Genomic DNA, 19827 nt, shown 5'->3' on the forward strand with positions numbered 1-19827 from the left:
TACATGACCAATGGCAAATAGTAGATTGATGAGGAGTGTTGTGTTGGGATTGCTTACCTGGAACGAGGGCTCCTTCCTGCAGCTCTGAATGGACGATACTGAGCAGCATGGCGACAAGGAGAGCCGTAACAACTGACCACATGACCCACATGGTTCTCATTGGCCCAGCATCCCCTTTAGTGATCCTACACAGAGACACAGAGGTAAGGGTCAATCAGCAAATACAGAAAGATTGATAGAATCTAGATAGATTCTTCCCACTGTGCACAGACATCAGTTCAACGTCTACTTTTTATTTACATTTGGTCTAGTTTTTAACTCATGTGAATTCAACATAAAGAAAAAATATAGAATCACCATGTCATTGGATTTAGGTTAAAAGTTTGGTGAAGAAAATAGGAAATTCCCAGAAGTTGATGACTTTATGCAAATCCAATCAGTTTTCCATGTTGATTCAACGTCATTAAATATACACTGCTCAAAAAAATAAAGGGAACACTTAAACAACACAATGTAACTCCAAGTCAATCACACTTCTGTGAAATCAAACTGTCCACTTAGGAAGCAACCCTGATTGACAATACATTTCACATGCTGTTGTGCAAATGGAATAGACAACAGGTGGAAATTATAGGCAATTAGCAAGACACCCCCAATAAAGGAGTGGTTCTGCAGGTGAGGACTACAGACCACTTCTCAGTTCCTATGCTTCCTGGCTGATGTTTTGGTCACTTTTGAATGCTGGCGGTGCTTTCACTCTAGTGGTAGCATGAGACGGAGTCTACAACCCACACAAGTGGCTCAGGTAGTGCAGCTCATCCAGGATGGCACATCAATGCGAGCTGTGGCAAGAAGGTTTGCTGTGTCTGTCAGCGTAGTGTCCAGAGCATGGAGGCGCTACCAGGAGACAGGCCAGTACATCAGGAGACGTGGAGGAGGTCGTAGGAGGGCAACAACCCAGCAGCAGGACCGCTACCTCCACCTTTGTGGAAGGAGGAGCAGGAGGAGCACTGCCAGAGCCCTGCAAAATGACCTCCAGCAGGCCACAAATGTGCATGTGTCTGCTCAAACGGTCAGAAACAGACTCCATGAGGGTGGTATGAGGGCCCGACGTCCACAGGTGGGGGTTGTGCTTACAGCCCAACACCGTGCAGGACGTTTGGCATTTGCCAGAGAACACCAAGATTGCCAAATTCGCCACTGGCGCCCTGTGCTCTTCACAGATGAAAGCAGGTTCACACTGAGCACGTGACAGACGTGACAGAGTCTGGAGACGCCGTGGAGAACGTTCTGCTGCCTGCAACATCCTCCAGCATGACCGGTTTGGCGGTGGGTCAGTCATGGTGTGGGGTGGCATTTCTTTGGGGGCCCCACAGCCCTCCATGTGCTCGCCAGAGGTAGCCTGACTGCCATTAGGTACCGAGATGAGATCCTCAGACCCCTTGTGAGACCATATGCTGGTGCGGTTGGCCCTGGGTTCCTCCTAATGCAAGACAATGCTAGACCTCATGTGGCTGGAGTGTGTCAGCAGTTCCTGCAAGAGGAAGGCATTGATGCTATGGACTGGCCCGCCCGTTCTCCAGACCTGAATCCAATTGACCACATCTGGGACATCATGTCTCGCTCCATCCACCAACACCACATTGCACCACAGACTGTCCAGGAGTTGGCGGATGCTTTAGTCCAGGTCTGGGAGGAGATCCCTCAGGAGACCATCCGCCACCTCATCAGGAGCATGCCCAGGCATTGTAGGGAGGTCATACAGGCACGTGGAGGCCACACACACTACTGAGCCTCATTTTGACTTGTTTTAAGGACATTACATCAAAGTTGGATCAGCCTGTAGTGTGGTTTTCCACTTTAATTTTGAGTGTGACTCCAAATCCAGACCTTCATGGGTTGATAAATTGGATTTCCATTGATTATTTTTGTGTGATTTTGTTGTCAGCACATTCAACTATGTAAAGAAAAAAGTATTTAATAAGATTATTTCTTTCATTCAGATCTAAGATGTGTTGTTTAAGTGTTCCCTTTATTTTTTTGAGCAGTATATTTTGGGGGTTAAAATGATGTGGAAACGATGTTGACTCAACCAGTTTTTGCCTAGTGGGATATGAGGGAGAGAGATGGGGTGAAAGAGAGAGAGAGAGAGAGAGAGAGAGAGAGAGAGAGAGAGAGAGAGAGAGAGAGAGAGAGAGAGAGAGAGAGAGAGAGAGAGAGAGAGAGAGGCACATGTATATCAACCATTAACTCCAATCAGCAATTGCCAATCATCCACTGAATGAAATACATGTTACAATGGATAGACAATGAGTAAGCTACACAGTATAATCTGCTTTGATGATATCATCAGAGTACAGATAAAAGGTTGTTCTTCAATCTGACACTGCCAAATAATGTCGCTAAAAAACAAAAGTGCTGAACTGAATGACATTTTCACTTTATAAAACCTTTCAATCTACTTTGTAAATGATTTAAAAAAAACATCACTGGTGAAAATCTGCTGATATGAGTGCATATTCTATGACTTAATTTTCCTAAGGCCCCATCTCATGGAAAGAACAAGAGAAGAGGCACTACAGAGGATAGAAGAAGTAAACAGATGGGGTTTGCTCTGAAGCCTACCCAACAAACGCTACAGTGGCATTCTGACTGGGTCTGCCTACAGTATCTCTCTGATCCAAACTACACACACTCTGACAGGAGACCAGATTAATACTATATACCCACTCACTGATAAACCAGTGCAGCTGATACATGTTAGGAAATACGATGTGTGTGTGTGTTTGCGTGTGTGCACGCGCACCTGAGTGTGATTGTGTGCCTCAATGTAATTATGTGTGTCACCGAGCAGCGTACTTGTCTCATTTCACATATACTTTCAGACACACGCCACACTGCAAGTCATCTTTCTTTCTGGCACCCTCCTGCTGCCCTGGCACAATCTCCTGTTTGATAAATCAATTTCACAGGCTGATTTGGAGGAAAACGAGGCATGGTCACTTTCCTGCCAGCTCTGTCCAGACAGCGCCTTTCCCCCCGCCCCCTCTTCATCCTCCGTCTTTCTTGGGCACGGTGAGCCACAGTGACATGGGCAGGCTGTGGAAGAGGAGCGGCCAGTTGGTTTTACCAATCAGCCATCTGTGGAACAAACTGCTATCTCCTGGTTCACATTCTCTCATGGAAGGCCAGATTCCTGGGATGCCTTGGCACCAGCTGACAGATTATCTGCACCACTCTGTCGCCCGCCTCCGCTCACTAAAATACACAGTAGCTGTTGCCAACACTAAGAATGTACCTAAACTTCTCAAGTGTTTCTGAGGGAAGGACCAAGAGAAAAGGGATGAGAAACCATTGGATGTTGAATGTCTAAAATCACACTTTACAGTTCTGTACCTACAAATGTTTCTGCTTGTTTGTGCCTCCTTCTACAGTAGCTAGTAGTCAATTTAGCGAGATAAGTTGGTTTGTACTGTTTTTATCATTTGTAAGCTAGCTACCTAAGCTACATGACCAGATGACGGAAGCTTACTTTAACGACTATCAAACTACTTTTTGGTGGACTTCTCTTTTAAGGGCATTCATTTCGCAAATGTTTATACATTACCTGAACTCGCTCTGTTGAGAAATGGTCACCAGAATCAGAGATTATGCTACAGGACCGCTGATTGGAATATGTTCTAAAACTCTGCCGATAACATTGACAAGCTAACCACCTCCACAGACTTCATTAGGAAATGCATCGGCGACGTTATCCCCACAGTGAAGGTTCGCTGCTTCCCCATCGAAAGCACTGGATTAACACCGAGGTTGGAGCTAAACTAAAGGACAGGGCTACAACACACAGAGCTATCGTAGACAACCCTGAGGCTACGGCTGAGGACAGGAACAAGTACAAGAAGTCCTGCTACGACCTCTGCACAGTCATCAAATGAGCAAAAGGACAATATAGGGAGAAAGTGGAATCATATTACACAGGCTCTGACGGTCGCCCCATGTGCCAGAGGCTACAGCCCATTACGGATTACAAAGGAATATCCAGCTGTGATCTGCCCAACGATGCCTCTCTACCAAACTAACACAAAGCATTTTATGCACACTTCGAAACAACAACACCATTATGACCGACCCCAGAGAACTGGGTGATCTCGCTCTCCGAGGCCAATGTGAGTCAGGTCTTTAATCAGGTCGACACCCACAAGGCCACAACCTCTCCTTGTCCCAGTCTGTAATCCCCACATGTTTTAAGACGACCACCATCATTCCTGTTCCCAAGAACTCTAAGGCTTCCTGCGACAATGACTACCGCCCTGTAGCACTCACTTCTGTAATCATGAAGTACTTTGAGAGGCTGGTTATGGCTCACATCAACTCCATCATCCCAGACACCCTAGACCCACTCCAATTTGCATACTGCCCCAACAGATCCACAGACGACGCAATCTCAATTGCACTTCACACGGCCCTCACCCACTTAGATAAGAGGAATACCTATGTGAGAACGCTGTTCAATGACTACAGCGCAGTGTTCAACACCATTGTCCTCTCTTAGGAGGGGACAATGCTTAGGAGCCTGGGACTGAACACCTTCCCATCCACATCGACTGGGCTGCAGAGGAGCAGGATGAGAGCTTCAAGTTCCTCGGTGTCCAAATCCCTAAGGACTTTTAAAAGGGTCCACACACACGTGCGCAGTCGTGAAGAAGAGGTTTGAAAAGGCTTGGCATGGGCCCTTAAATCCTCAAAAAAGTTCTACAGCTGTACAATTGCGAGCATCTTGACTGGCAGCATCACTGCTTGGTATGGCAATAGCACCGCCTTCGATCGCATGGTGCTACAGAGGGTGGTGCGGACAGCCCAGTACATCACCGGGGCCAAGCTCCCCGCCTTCCAGGGCCTCTATATCAGACGGTGTGAAAGGAATGCCCGAAAAATCATTAAAGACTCCAGGCACCCAAGCCATAGACTGTTACATTTTCTTCCGCACGGCAAGCGGTACCAGTGCATCAAGTCTGACACCAACAGGCTCCTGAACAGCTTCTATCCCCAAGCCATAAGACTGCTAAATAGCTACCTAAATAACAAACAAAATGGCTACACAGACTGAGGTGACCCTTGTATATATGCACACTCACTGGCCCTACATACTAATGCACACTGACACACCAACACACACATAAACACTCACTTCATCATTTGTTCACACATACATAATATGCACATACATTTAAACTGACTCTACACACACTCACTCACATACAATCATCATATACGCTGGTGCTACTCTGTTTATCATATACAGTAACAGTCAAACGTTTTAGAACACCTACTCATTCAAGGGTTTTTCTTTATTTTTACTATTTTCTACATTGTAGAATAATAGTGAAGACATCAACACTATGAAATAACACATATGGAATCACGTAGTAACCAAAAAAGTGTTAAACAAGATTTTTCAAATAGCCACCCTTTGCCTTGATTACAGCTTTGCACACTCTTGTATTCTCTCAACCGGCTTCATGAGGTAGTCACCTGGAATGCATTTCAATTAACATGTGTGCCTTCTTAAAAGTTAATTTGTGTAATTTCTTTCCTTCTTAATGTGTTTGAGCCAATCTGTTGTGTTGTGACGAGGTAGGGGGGGGGGGGGGGGGGGTATACAGAAGATAGCCCTATTTGGTAAAGACCAAGTCCATATTATGACAAGAACAGCTCAAATAAGCAAAGAGAAACGACAGTCCATCATTACTTTAAGACATGAAGGTCAGTCAATACGGAACATTTCAAGAACTTTGAAAGTTTCTTCAAGTGCAGTCACAAAAACCATCAAGCGCTATGATGAAGCTGACTCTAATGAGGACCGCCACAGGAATGGAAGACCCAGAGTTACCTCTGCTGCAGAGGATAAGTTCATTAGAGTTACCAGCCTCAGAAATTGCAGCCCAAATAAGAGTTCAAGTAACAGACACATCTCAACATCAACTGTTCAGAGGAGACTGCATGAATCAGGCCTTCATGGTCGAATTGCTTCCAAGAAACCACTACTAAAGGACACCAATAATAAGAAGAGACTTGCTTGGGCCAAGAAACACGAGTAACGGACATTCGACCTGTGGAAATTTTCCTTTGGTCTGATGAGTCCAAATTTGCGATTTTTGGTTCCAACCACCATGTTTTTGTGAGATGCGGTGTGGGTGAACGGATGATCTCTGCATGTGTATTTCCCACCGTAAAGCATGGAGGAGGAGGTGTGATGGTGTTGGGGTACTTTGCTGGTGACACTGTCTGTGATTAATTTAGAATTCAAGGCACACTTAACCAGCATGGCTACCACAGCATTCTGCAGCGACACGCCATCCCATCTGGCTTGGACTTAGTGGAACTATCATTTGTTTTTCAACAGGACAATGACACAACACACCTCCAGGCTGTATAAGGGCTATTTTACCAAGAAGGAGAGTGATGGAGTACTACTTCAGATGACCTGGCCTCCACCATCAACTGACCTCAACCAAATCGAGATGGTTTGGGAGGAGTCGGACAGCAGAGTGAAGGAAAAGCAGCCAACAAGTGCTCAGCATATGTGGGAACTCCTTCAAGACTGTTGGAAAAGCATTCCAGGTGAAGCTGGTTGAGAGAATGCCAAGTGTGTGCAAAGCTGTCATCAAGGCAAAGGGTGGCTATTTGAGGAATCTCAAATAGAAAATATATTTTGATTTGTTTAACACTTTTTTGGTTACTACATGATTCCATATGTGTTATTTCATAGTTTTGATGTCTTCACTATTCTTCTACAATGTAGGAAATCGTAAAAAATAAAGAAAAACCCTTGAATGAGTAGTTGTTCTAAAACTTTTGACCGGTAGTGTATCCTGATTCCTAGTCACCTTACTCCTATCCCTGCACATCCCTGCACATTGTAAATATGGTAGTAGGACTGGAATTGACTGACCCTATATATAGGATGCTTCCTTACTTTCATGTGTTTTTCTTATTTCTTATTTTTATAGTTTGTTTTTCTATCTTATGTTATTTTTTGTGTTACATTGTTATTGATTACTGTATTGTTGGGTTTAGAGCTTGCAAGAAATGCATTTCAATGTACTTGTGCACTAAACTTGACAGCTGTATCCCGCACAGCTGTATCTGTCAATCTCACTGGGAAGATATACAGTAGTAGTGTATACTGTGTTGCAAGTTCGCTAGCAAAAATGCGAGCCAGACCTAGTTGATACAATGCTGCAAGTTCGTTAGCAAGAGTTCACGCTCAAGACAGTAGATAGATGACTGAAAGACAACTTGAAGTTTCTGGATGATTATAATGGTCATTTCATTTCGTTTTCATGGTCGTTACACCACTAATAGTTCCCGTTCCAGCCCTGATTTTAGGGCAGAAAGCTTCAATGACTTTAGATCACCCTAAATGAAAAAAACGCTTCTCTGACTCATCTGAGTTCTCTGTCTGTTGTAGACTGTAGACTTCACAGGCAAGATAATGTTATGTCTCTTTTAAATGAGGACAGTGGACAAAAGAGATCCACCAACAGTGGAATTATAGAGAAAATAACATTTAGAATTTGGTAGGAACAGGCTAACAGTAGGAGTAAAGACATGGCTAAAGAGATAAAAAAAAAAAGACAACATATTGCCTCTGCAATATGTGGGCTGTGTAGTAGCCTAGCGTTTGAGAGGTTGGGCCATTAACCGAAAGGTTGCTGGTTTGAATCCCCCAGCGGACTAAGTGAAATCTGTTGATGTGCCTTTGAGCAAGGCACTTAAGGCCAATTGCTCCTGTAAGTTGCTCTGGATAAGAGTGTCTGCTAAATTATAACGACCAAAAAATAAGTAAAATGTATGCATATTTCTAACACTAATTAAACACTTTAAATGGGAAAACTGAAGTATGAAGAGAGAAAGAGGAGCTGATGAGACAGACGCTTTCAGAGTGCAGTAATCTGTAGTCAGCACTCTGGGTCCTCGGTAAACAGCAGTAATTAGTGTTGTATACTGGAGCACCTGGATGCTGCAGACAGACAGCAGGACTACAGCCTGGGATGGATATGCTGTAGTTCTACAACACACGCAGGCTGAGGCCATTACAGTTCCGCTGTTAAAATACATAGGCAGCCAATAGAGCAGGTGTTACACATAATATATATGCTTGAAGATGGAGGAGTGTGAGAAGAGATAGCAACGTGTGACATAACAGTGCATGTGGTGACATGCTGAGATAGTGGTGTTTTTACAGTATGGTGATGTGGACTGTGGTTTATGGTGGGAGCCCAGTGATATATGTGATGGGGAGATAGTAGAGGAGTGCTGTGTTAGATGGCACAGTGAGACATGCAGGTGTGTGTCTCACTGTGGAGACAGGTAAGGATTAAATCAGCCTTTCTTAAGGGTCCTGTTAATGGTGGGTGTCAGTGTAAATTTACAATTGTTTCATTTATTACTAGAATTTATTTGGCCAAGTGCATCGCTCTCTGTTCAGTGCGATTTCTGCTTAAGCAGCGGTCTCTGCTCAGTTTGGCAGCTGAGCGAGAGGGAGAGGGAGATGTAGAGGGAGATGCCCGTATGCTTCGCGGTTTACCGGATCTTTTTTTCTGCAGTTTTCTTGAAGATCGCTCCGCGACACACGATGCAGCGCTGTGGTTCAGCAGCAGATGATGCGCTGTCTGCCACTGACTTGTCATTCTCACTCAACATCACTCACCTCTGTCATCAAATGGCTTCGTGCTAGCCACAAGTTCTGACGGAGCTCAATTGTCACGAAACAAAAAATATACAGCGATGAGTTTCTCTTTCATACAAACGTATAACGAGGAGCGCCCACAGTGTGTTTTGTGCAGTGAAGAGTTTAGTAATGAGTCTCTCATAAAACAAATGAATAAATGACAAGTCCTGACCAAACATCCACAGCATGATGGTAAACCCAGGGAGAGCTTTCAGAACAGGGCAGAATGCTTCAGGAAACAGTGCTTCGACAGTGGAAAAGTCAGTCCGCTAGCAAGGTATTATTGTAATTTTATAACAGATGATGATAAGCAGAAATAAGAGAGTACTAACTAACTCTCATAGTAGTAGATGTGAGTTTATCTTTCAAACAATCCCCTGGCCTTGTACACAGCTAATCGCGAACATTCGCCAAAGCAAGATAGCTACTGATAGTGCAACCCTAGTAACAGTACAGATGAAGATGAAAAATGTTCAGGCCCACTGTACATTTACTGTAGGCATTATTGTTGGAAACTAGTCTAGGTTGGAACTGTTGCTGTTAAAATACAATAATTATTATTCTGAACTGGAATAAACTGATTGAAGGGAGATGCTTTTTGAGGCAAACACTCACATAGTTGTGGGTTGCTCATCTACAGCAGGAAGCGGTCTCCTGCCTGACTGAGAAAGCACTAGATGTTCTGGTCCAGTTTGGCACCACATACCTATGCGAGTCAAGGTTCTCAACTCTGACATACTTAAAAAACAAGTACAGAAACAGTTTCAAGGCTGAGCATAACCTCAGTGTTATACTGTCACAACAGAGCCCAGAATAGACATGTTGCTGTTAAAATACAATACATAATTTTTATTCTGAACTGGAATAAACTGATTGATCACATCACACAGATGTAGACCAGAAAATGAGTGTGTGTGTTTTCTGGTCTATATCTGTGTGATGTGATCAATCAGTTTATTTCAATTATTCCAGTTCAGAATAAAAAAATATGTATTTTAACAGCAACAGTTCCAACCTAGACTTTCTTTCATCAATCATTTCTACAGTAAGATGTACAGTAGGCCTGATCATTTTTCCTCTGTACTGTTTCTTAGGGTTGCACTATCAAAAAGCCTGTGTGTGTGTGTGTGTTCTGTTATTCATCTGTGTGATGTGATCAATCAGTTTATTCCAGTTCAGAATGAAATGATTTCTTGTATTTCAACAGTAACAGTTCCAACCTAGACAGATATGTAAGTGTTTTAATGGGGGAAAATAAACATGAATAGATATTTATATGGATATTTAATGAATTTATTTTATTTATTTAATTTCATTGTTAATTGTTTTTGTCTATATTGCATTTGTTTTAGGCTTAAGGACAATGAAATGTACCGATAATTATGTATAGTTGCATATTTTCCTAAGCTTGGGTCCCAGGAAAACACAGAATTCTCATTCGGGTCCCAGGCTGAAAAAGTTTAAGAACCCCTGGATGAGATGGCTCAGACTGACGGTGCATTATCACCGCCTCATTACCATAATTGAATTAACCTGCCACCGCTGCCACCTGAATCATGGACAGTCTGTGCACTACACAAACACACACACACACACACACACACACACACACACACACACACACACACACGACACATATGCACACCACATAGGCCAACGCCCAAACACATACAGGCACACGAAACAGATAAGATGTCTGCACACAGCAAGACCCTGTCTATGAGGATATCTGTCTTGCATGTACATGTCTTACAAGATCTCACAGGGTTCACATGCAGAGTCCCACACCAGGTTTCAAGTACTGTATATTACATGTTAGTCATTTAGCAGACACTCTTATCCAGGAGCACTGTCTTGCTGTTTTATTAATGTAGCTACTGTGTCTTCATGCTGCAATCCTGGTTTAGGTGTTCGACACCCACCTCCTGCTCTGTAAGGCATGACATTGTAATGGAGAGAGAGCTGCAGATTGAGCAAAACAGGATGCTGATTATCCTTCCCCCTACCAGTCCTGTGACAGGGGGAAGCATTCCCTCTTACCCCCTAACAGATTGCCAATATCAGAGAGCAGGAACCCTCACTACACCACAGCAGACAGATCACATGTAGGCACTGGGGCGTGAAGCAGGGAAGAGAATCAGCTTTTTCACTCCAGTGCCCTCACTGTTCCCCCTCTCTATCCCTGGCTCTATCCTAAACCGCAGCAGAGACGGATACATCCCAGCACTCTGATATGGTAGAGGGATCAGCAATCATAAGGTCAGGGGCCAGGAAATCAAGGATTTAGTCTGAACAAAACCATATGAACTTTAGGAGATACATGGAAGTGACACTCAGCAGAGCATAGCAGCGCATTCAAACACCTGCAACATCAGCAGATAATGGCTGCAGGCAAAAGTGCTCTACCACCACCAGCCAATGGTAAAGTAGAGACCCGCCTAAATGATGATATTTACCACTATAACCCACACAAACCACACAGATCTGTCTGGCATGAATTGCTAAATCCCTTTTTACATGGAAACCATCTTTCATCAAATAATCACGTTGAAATACACTGATGGAAGGAGATGGTATGGTATCTCTCTCCTAAACCAGGTCAGCACACATGAGAACAAATGTTTGCCTCACATGTTCCTCACACATCCCAGAGAGGTAGATTGGTATGTGATGGTTGATCAGCAGGTGTCAGGGAGCGAAGAAGAGCAGGGGGTGAGTACAGGAAGTGTGTGTCACTGGTTATTTCCTCCTCAAGATTTGGAGACCAAATCAGTGATCCCAGCAGTAGGTCTCCTAGGACACTGAACAGTGCTACTGAATCACACACTCAGTGCAGCGGAGGACATATACCACACACACACACACACACACACACACACACACACACACACACACACACACACACACACACACACACACACACACACACACACACACACACACACACACACACATACATACACACACACACACACACACACACACACACACACACACACACACACACACACACACACACACACACACACACACACACACACACACCACACACACACACACACACACACACATACACACACACACACACCACACACACCACACACACAACACACACACCACCCACCCACACAAACACACCACACACATATACACACACACCACCCACACAAACAGACCACACACACAAACCACAAACACACAACACACACACACACACAACCAGGGCATAGGGCTGAGAGGAGTCTGAACCTGGAAGCGGGTGGATGAGGTGACAGAGGTACTGCAAACTCAAAGTGGGATGAATCAGGCTCTACCAGTGGCAGACCCATCACACTAGAGTAAGCTTTAGATCCACCTGGGAAATACCTCATATCCAGACTGTGTCAGTGAGGAATGAGCCTGTCTGTAAGGAGACAGACAGGGAGACAGATGCAGCCACGCTCCACAGCCAGTCAGCCATTCTTATGACACTGCATTACAGGGGTTAACAGAGCGAGACAGAAAGTATTAAAACTATCGGAGAGGTAGAGGGATGCTGGGGGCCTGACGGAGAGTATGATGGACAGTCATAGGGCTGGGTAGGGTAGGGTTAGTGAGAAGGTCTGTCGTCAGGGCTTACAGATGATGATCTGTCTGACTGGCCTGCAGGCCACTGACCTCTGACCTCTTAGCTGATTCTGTTATGTCTGTGGATAGATGCTGGAACACAAAATAACATAACACACCATTAACACACACAGGTTTTAACACGGTTCTCACTCATCAGCCACCCACAACATACACATCTCCCTCTCAGTTCACCAAACATTAATGACCAACCATCTCCTAATGGGGGGGGGGTGCGCAACTCAATATTAGAAAGGTGTTCCTAATGTTTGGTATACTCATTGTATGTAAAAAAAAATAATGTTGTTACAGATAAGAAGCGGACACATTGCCTGAGATGTGAGAGCACATCTGGAGACCTGTTGTACTCTTGTATCCATCTACCAAATCCTGGTTTCCATGGTAATCGAAGCAGTACACTGTCTAGAAATCAGAATGAATTTGATTGGGAGCTAGAGAGTGAGACCCCAGGTGCTCTTTGCCACAGAGAGAAGCCCTACAGCATGTGCTCTGGGCTGGGTTGAGCTTGCCAGGGACTCTAGGAATAAGCCTTATCCAAGTGAAAGTCCATTTATCATTGCAGCCAATGCCAGCAGTGCAGAGAGTGTCTCTGCTGTGAAATTAAAGGAGGGGGTGGTTTGGAGAAACGACTGCTTAAATGGAAATTCAATAAAAAGACACTCAATCAACAAGGGTAAAAATAAAAGGTGCAGCTGTCGTTATTCGACATTAAGGGGAAAATGACTTGCCAAGTAGCCACACATTATAACAATGGCCTAGACAATGATAAGGTGGCATCTCGGCAATGGGGGTGCGCCGCTATCGATTCCCCCTAGGTGACCCGGGAGCAGAGGCCATGAATTACAACTCACTTCTTATGGCAATAAAGGAGGACAAAGTCCATCCATTGGACATGGGTCATTACCCAAAACATCCATCCCCTGGAACATGTGTACAAACTGAGTGGTCAGAAGCACAGAAGAGCAACCGGCAGATAGAGCCAATTGATTGAACGACCAGAGAGGTTGATCATTAAAATCAAACCAAAACCATCCTTCATTCCCTTTGTCTCTCTTCTCTATTTTTGCTTTGTTTCTCTCTCTGTATCCATCTTCCTACAGTCGTTCTTTCACACTGTATGCCTGTCTTCTTATTGGCCCTACCTTATCTACCCATCTTTCCTTTTTTCTTTCTCTCAGCTTTTTACATTTTTTTATCTTTGTCTCTATCAGTCTATTTTCTAACCTTCGTTCCTCCTCTTTGTCTTCTTCCCTCTAGTCACACAGCATATACAGACAGAGACAATCCTAGAAACGGGCTGAAGTCCGTGTCAGCTTTTCTTTAATTACAGCCAACAGCCCCCTGACAAAAACCATTTGCACACTTTTGTCTTGATACTAAATATTGACGTCTGACAAGTTCTGAGCCTTACAAGGACTTGTTTTCCAAGGCAAACTAACTTTTCCCCCAGAGTGAAACAAACACTTTCTTCCTAAATAACTACTCATAAATATTCATCTCTGTCTCTCTTCTTTACTTAAGCCTCTCCACACCTTTATAATGTGAAAGGCGTTTTGCTTCTGAAAAGGGAGAAATTCAACAACGCTGGAATGACGTAGCGTAGCAACAGTCCTCAGAGAGAAGACACATCTCTCCAGGGAAATATGGACGCTCTGCTTAGAATACGCTGGAAGGATCAAGAGAGAAAGACACACTTACACATACACACTTTGCCTCTCCCAGTCTTGAATTACAAAGACATTTATACAAACACAAAATATTGTGAAAAAATTATAATACGCAAAGTAAGTGTACATTACTCTCTAGGTTGACGTTTTCATTCATGGTTTTAGACATTTTAGTTCCACTGTTGGTGAGTCAGTCCATCTGGTTGTCTCTCTCTCCGTCATTTTTAACATCCCTCTTCTTGATTTTGTGCTTTTACCCATCAGTCCAAGTGATAGACCAGTGGCTGTCCATCTCTGAGACAGACAGGTAGACAGGAACAACCAACAGTGAAACAAGCACGAGGTGAAAACCTCTCCCAGACTTGTCAGTCCATCAATAGTGTAATTAAATGACCAGTCCCTGCCTCTGTCAACTCTGTCTTTGTAATCATTACACAGCCAAGACACCCCCAGCTACAAACAAATTGTATTATGTCTCCATCAATAATGCATACCAACACTTTATTGAAATCCAATGCAGTTCCATATTTACATGGCTGGACATGCCCTGTGTAAGTCTGTGATTTAGATGAGTGATTTGTTCGGCCATAACAGGCAATAAGAGGAGGTAGAAGATCACAGTCAACACCAGCCAACTTCATGCTTCCCACCATAATAGGAAGTGGGCGGGGCACACTATGCTTTATTTTTTCAAATATTTTTTAAAACTGTTTTTCTCCCCAATTTCATGGCATCCAATTGGTAGTTACAGTCTTGTCCCATCGCTGCAACTCCAGTATGGACTCGGTAGAGGCAAAGGTCGAGAGCCATGCGTCCTCCGAAACACGACCCTGCCAAGCCGCACTGTTTCTTGACACACTGCTCGCTTAACCCGGAAGCCAGCCACACCAATGTGCTGGAGGAAACACCGTACAACTGGCGATCGTGTCGGCATGCACGTGCCCGGCCCACCACAGAAGTCGATAGTGCGCAATGGGACAAGGACATCTCAGCCGGCCAAACCCTCCCCTAACCCGGACGGCGCTGGGCCAATTGTGCTTAGCTTCATGGGTCACCCGGTCGCGGCAAGCTGTGACACAGCCCGGGATTGAACCCGGATCTGTAGTGACGCCTCAAGCGCTGCATTGCCTTAGACCACTGACCACCCGGGAGGCTACACTATGCTTTATTTATAGAGGAAATCAAATGAAGATGTATTCACAAAGGAGGGTACAAGGGGTGAATTGTGTTTTGTGTAAGTTTCATTTGCTTATTTTTTTTATGAATTAACTTGACAGGGTGAATAACCAGAACAATCCCAATGTGTGTGTGTCTGTGTGTGTGTGAGTCTGTTGCACATGTCAACCTGGTAGCTACTGAGGTGAGACAGGTGGTTTCCCCAACAGCAGACATACATAAACATTCTGTTGTCAGAGGAGCCTGGTTTGATGTTGATGATCATGTGTTTTCTTGTCTGACGAATAAGCCAGATATTGTTGTTGTGGGGAGACCAGAGGGAGGGGCTGATTCTGGAGGTGGGCTGCTCATTCCATTGTTACATGGAGCAGGCCTTATCTGACAAGCTCCTTAAATAGCAGCCCCTCATATCACACTTGGACAACCTGGAATACAGATGCAGGTTGGTGGCGTTGATATTTGGCCGTCTCTGCCACGTACATAGACTTACATAAACCTTCAGATTGCAGGCCTGCCTAAGAGAAGAGCAAAACAAGTGTCTAGGTACTGCTCTGTTTCAGCCATTATGGGCAGCCTAGCTGTGTGGAGGAGAAGGTACTGCTCTGTTTCAGCCATTATGGGCAGCCTAGCTGTGTGGAGGAGAAGGTACTGCTCTGTTTCAGCCATTATGGGCAGCCTAGCTGTGTGGAGGAGAAGGTACTGCTCTGTTTCAGCCAATATGGGCAGACTAGCTGTGTGGAAGAGAAGGTACTGCTCTGTTTCAGCCATTATGGGCAGACTAGCTGTGTGGAGGAGAAGGTACTGCTCTGTTTCAGCCGTTATGGGCAGACTAGCTGTGTGGAGGAGAAGGTACTGCTCTGTTTCAGCCATTATAGGCAGCCTAGCTGTGTGGAGGAGAAGGTACTGCTCTGTTTCAGCCATTATGGGAAGCCTAGCTGTGTGGAGGAGAAGGTACTGCTCTGTTTCAGCCGTTATGGGCAGCCTAGCTGTGTGGAGGAGAAGGTACTGCTCTGTTTCAGCCATTATGGGCAGCCTAGCTGTGTGGAGGAGAAGGTACTGCTCTGTTTCAGCCAATATGGGCAGACTAGCTGTGTGGAAGAGAAGGTACTGCTCTGTTTCAGCCATTATGGGCAGACTAGCTGTGTGGAGGAGAAGGTACTGCTCTGTTTCAGCCGTTATGGGCAGACTAGCTGTGTGGAGGAGAAGGTACTGCTCTGTTTCAGCCATTATAGGCAGCCTAGCTGTGTGGAGGAGAAGGTACTGCTCTGTTTCAGCCATTATGGGAAGCCTAGCTGTGTGGAGGAGAAGGTACTGCTCTGTTTCAGCCGTTATGGGCAGCCTAGCTGTGTGGAGGAGAAGGTACTGCTCTGTTTCAGCCGTTATGGGCAGCCTAGCTGTGTGGAGGAGAAGGTACTGCTCTGTTTCAGCCATTATGTGCAGCCTAGCTGTGTGGAGGAGAAGGTACTGCTCTGTTTCAGCCATTATAGGCAGCCTAGCTGTGTGGAGGAGAAGGTACTGCTCTGTTTCAGCCATTATAGGCAGCCTAGCTGTGTGGATGAGAAGGTACTGCTCTGTTTCAGCCATTATAGGCAGCCTAGCTGTGTGGTTGAGAAGGTACTGCTCTGTTTCAGCCGTTATAGGCAGCCTAGCTGTGTGCAGGAGAAGGTACTGCTCTGTTTCAGCCGTTATTGCCAGCCTAGCTGTGTGGAGGAGAAGGTACTGCTCTGTTTCAGCCATTATGGGCAGCCTAGCTGTGTGGAGGAGAAGGTACTGCTCTGTTTCAGCCATTATGGGCAGCCTAGCTGTGTGGAGGAGAAAGTACTTTTTGTTTCCTTAATCAGTGTTCTTGTATCAACGACCTTTGAAATGTTTGAATCCCTCATGATGTAATGTTATTTGTATTCAAATCAAGTATTTAGTGTGTGTGTGTGTGTGTGTGTGTGTGTGTGTGTGTGTGTGTGTGTGTGTGTGTGTGTGTGTGTGTGTGTGTGTGTGTGTGTGTGTGTGTGTGTGTCTGCTCTGTTCCACTGCGGACTGTGAGAGGCAAAGGCAGGGCCTCAATGTGATTTTGCAAAGAAACTCTATAATCACAGAGAATTAAAAGGCCCAGGATAAAGGGACAAGCCCAGAATGTTAATGAAGGAGAAGTTCAAGAGACATCAGGTTTAATTTTGATCCCTCTATCCAGTGTGATACATGTACTCCTCACTGATATTGTAGCCATTCTTTCCATTATATTATTGCGTGCCAAGGGTGACAAATGACTCAACGGAATCAATGTCAATGAGATTATTACAATCTATAGACACACAATTATATGTTTCACTACTATAGTAGCATTAATTATCTGCATCACGAGCGAAGCCATCACCACCTTCTAGAACCTGCCGTTTTTAACTTTCAGCACCAGAATGAATGGACAGCTCCTGCCGTAAACGGCTGAATCAACTCAGGAACTTTCTTTTCAAATGTAGGATATTACACCAGTGGGCAATATACAACAAATAAGAACGTCTGGACGGTCAAGTAAATTGTACAACAACTGCTTAGACGTCTTTATTGTGGTTTTGCGAGGAAGCATCTGTCGTAAACTATAGCCCACCTTTCTGACACATGGCTAGATTGACCCATGAAATAGCACGGTGAGAAGCATGGGCTGGTACTGGGATAATCAGTGTGTAATATAATATATCTTAAAAAGCAATACAATGATAATTACTTTGTTCTCCAAAGATCTGTTAACTCTGTAATTCAGTGTTGGTTGCAAAACCAAACCGTATGGATTAGCCTACCTGACAAATTCAGGGTAGCCTATAGATTACACAGCCATACAACGTCAATGTCAAATCAATAAACTCTCATAAATAATTTTAAAGACAACGAAAATATGACCTACTTTCATAATGCGGATTCATTGTATTAGACGAACTGGGTGTATCCAAAGGACTCACGTAGTCAATACTCACATGTAGACTACCTCTAACACTCTCAGTCCCCCTTCTCTCGTTCACACACACTACTCAGATCAAAGTTTATCAACAGGTTGAGTCAATTTCTATCAAAATTGATAGCCTAATAATTTTGTCTTTACAACTTTACACCATTATTAGACAGAATTGATATCAACTTTTTAGACTGCGCCACAGCCTATCACCTTGTCAAAATATTTGGCAATTAACGTTGTCAATTAACTTCTGCTGCTTCTGAAAGTGGTTGAAGAATTCAAGAACTCACCCTCTTTTCGTCGTTATTCGTCTTCGTTTAGTTGTTCAATGCTTGTTTGATTTACTACTGGTCCCTCCTTTCTGTAAAACGTTTGCAAATGTATCTTTTTCCGGTTAAATGTCCTTGCATAGGCACCAAAAAGAGAGGAAATTATGAAAAGAAGAGAAAAGGCGTTCAGGTGTGAGATAAACCAACAAGAAGGCGCCCAAGCCTGAGCACTGAGAAAGGTCCCCGGGAGTAAAAACCTAATCCCGTTCTACCTGGGAATGCAGAGCCGCTATCAGATGGACTATAACGCGAGCTACGAGTGGCAGCGCATACAAATCACCACGCGCACCTTCTCCTGCAGTTACCTGCCGATTTCCTCAGGGTCCTAAGGCTGCGCTAAGGAAATTCGCTCACAGATAGGCTACTTGATTCACACGCAGCTACAGTATGATACTGCGAATATTTTATGATATATCGTAGACTGTGCCGGGCACATGTTTGTTATCGATATCATGATAATGATAATAGATGTGTTGTTATACATCTATCCGTCCTCATTTTCACTCATTCTTTGTCATTACATGGGTGGGTCAGATTATTCATTGAAATGCCTGTCTGACTCTCTGCTCCATTTTGAACAATATTATTATGTTTATTCACCCTTTAGTAAAATTGTAATCTCGTTCTCTTAAAAGGTCCAGTAGTTATGAAAAACAGTTTCCTGTCAACCTGGGCATTTGGGCAGGCTATGAACTGGTATCTTTTAAGCCTGAGTTTTGTATCTTATGAGGGTGTATAAATTCCTAAATGAATTCTAAATGACACTTAATTATAAGATTATTTATGTGTGTCAATATTGAAAATTATGTAATGTGACTCACATTTAGTCATGACCACACAAAATGGATTTCATATGGTGCAAACAGCAGGGGTGAATTTCATAGTAAAAGAAGTAGACAGTGGACTAGAAAGTGATGAACATGTGTTGAGGGGTAAAAACAATTAAAGCATTGCCAATTAGATAACATCGACAGGAAATAGTGACTAAAGTGCCAATGAGTTAACTTTGCAGTTTAGCTTGAGTTAATGTTTGAGATTCTAACGGGTGTTTGCCAACTACACTCAGTGACAGGGTGAAAGCTAAATTATTTGCATCCTATCTGGACCTAAACAGTAAAAATGAAAAATATTTTATCATCACTTGTTTCCCTGTTCAATGTGGAAATTCAGAACTAACATGGAATTCAAATATGAAACAAAAGAGAGAGACAGAAAGACAGAAATTTGAGAGAGACAGACGGAGAGAGATAAAGAAAGAGAGGAATAGAGACTTCAGCAGCTCTTAAAAAGTAAGAGGAACATCGAGTCCCCACTTGTTCTCTATCCACCGAATGATTTCTCAGCTCTCTA

At 44.0% G+C, this 19827-nt stretch overlaps 1 protein-coding gene across 1 annotated transcript in view; it reads right to left on the minus strand.

Annotated features, from left to right (window-relative positions):
- Positions 1-18713, minus strand: part of LOC106603264 (roundabout homolog 1) — a 218000-nt gene extending 199287 nt beyond the window's left edge. Inside the window, 2 exon segments of the mRNA XM_014196673.2 lie at positions 58-185; positions 18439-18713. Coding sequence (XP_014052148.2) covers positions 58-160 — 103 coding nt within the window. The 5' untranslated portion in view covers positions 161-185; positions 18439-18713.
- Between the last annotated feature and the right edge of the window lie 1114 nt (positions 18714-19827).

The sequence above is a fragment of the Salmo salar genome, chromosome ssa04 (assembly GCF_905237065.1).
Source record: "Salmo salar chromosome ssa04, Ssal_v3.1, whole genome shotgun sequence".
Taxonomy (NCBI): Eukaryota; Metazoa; Chordata; class Actinopteri; order Salmoniformes; family Salmonidae; genus Salmo; species Salmo salar.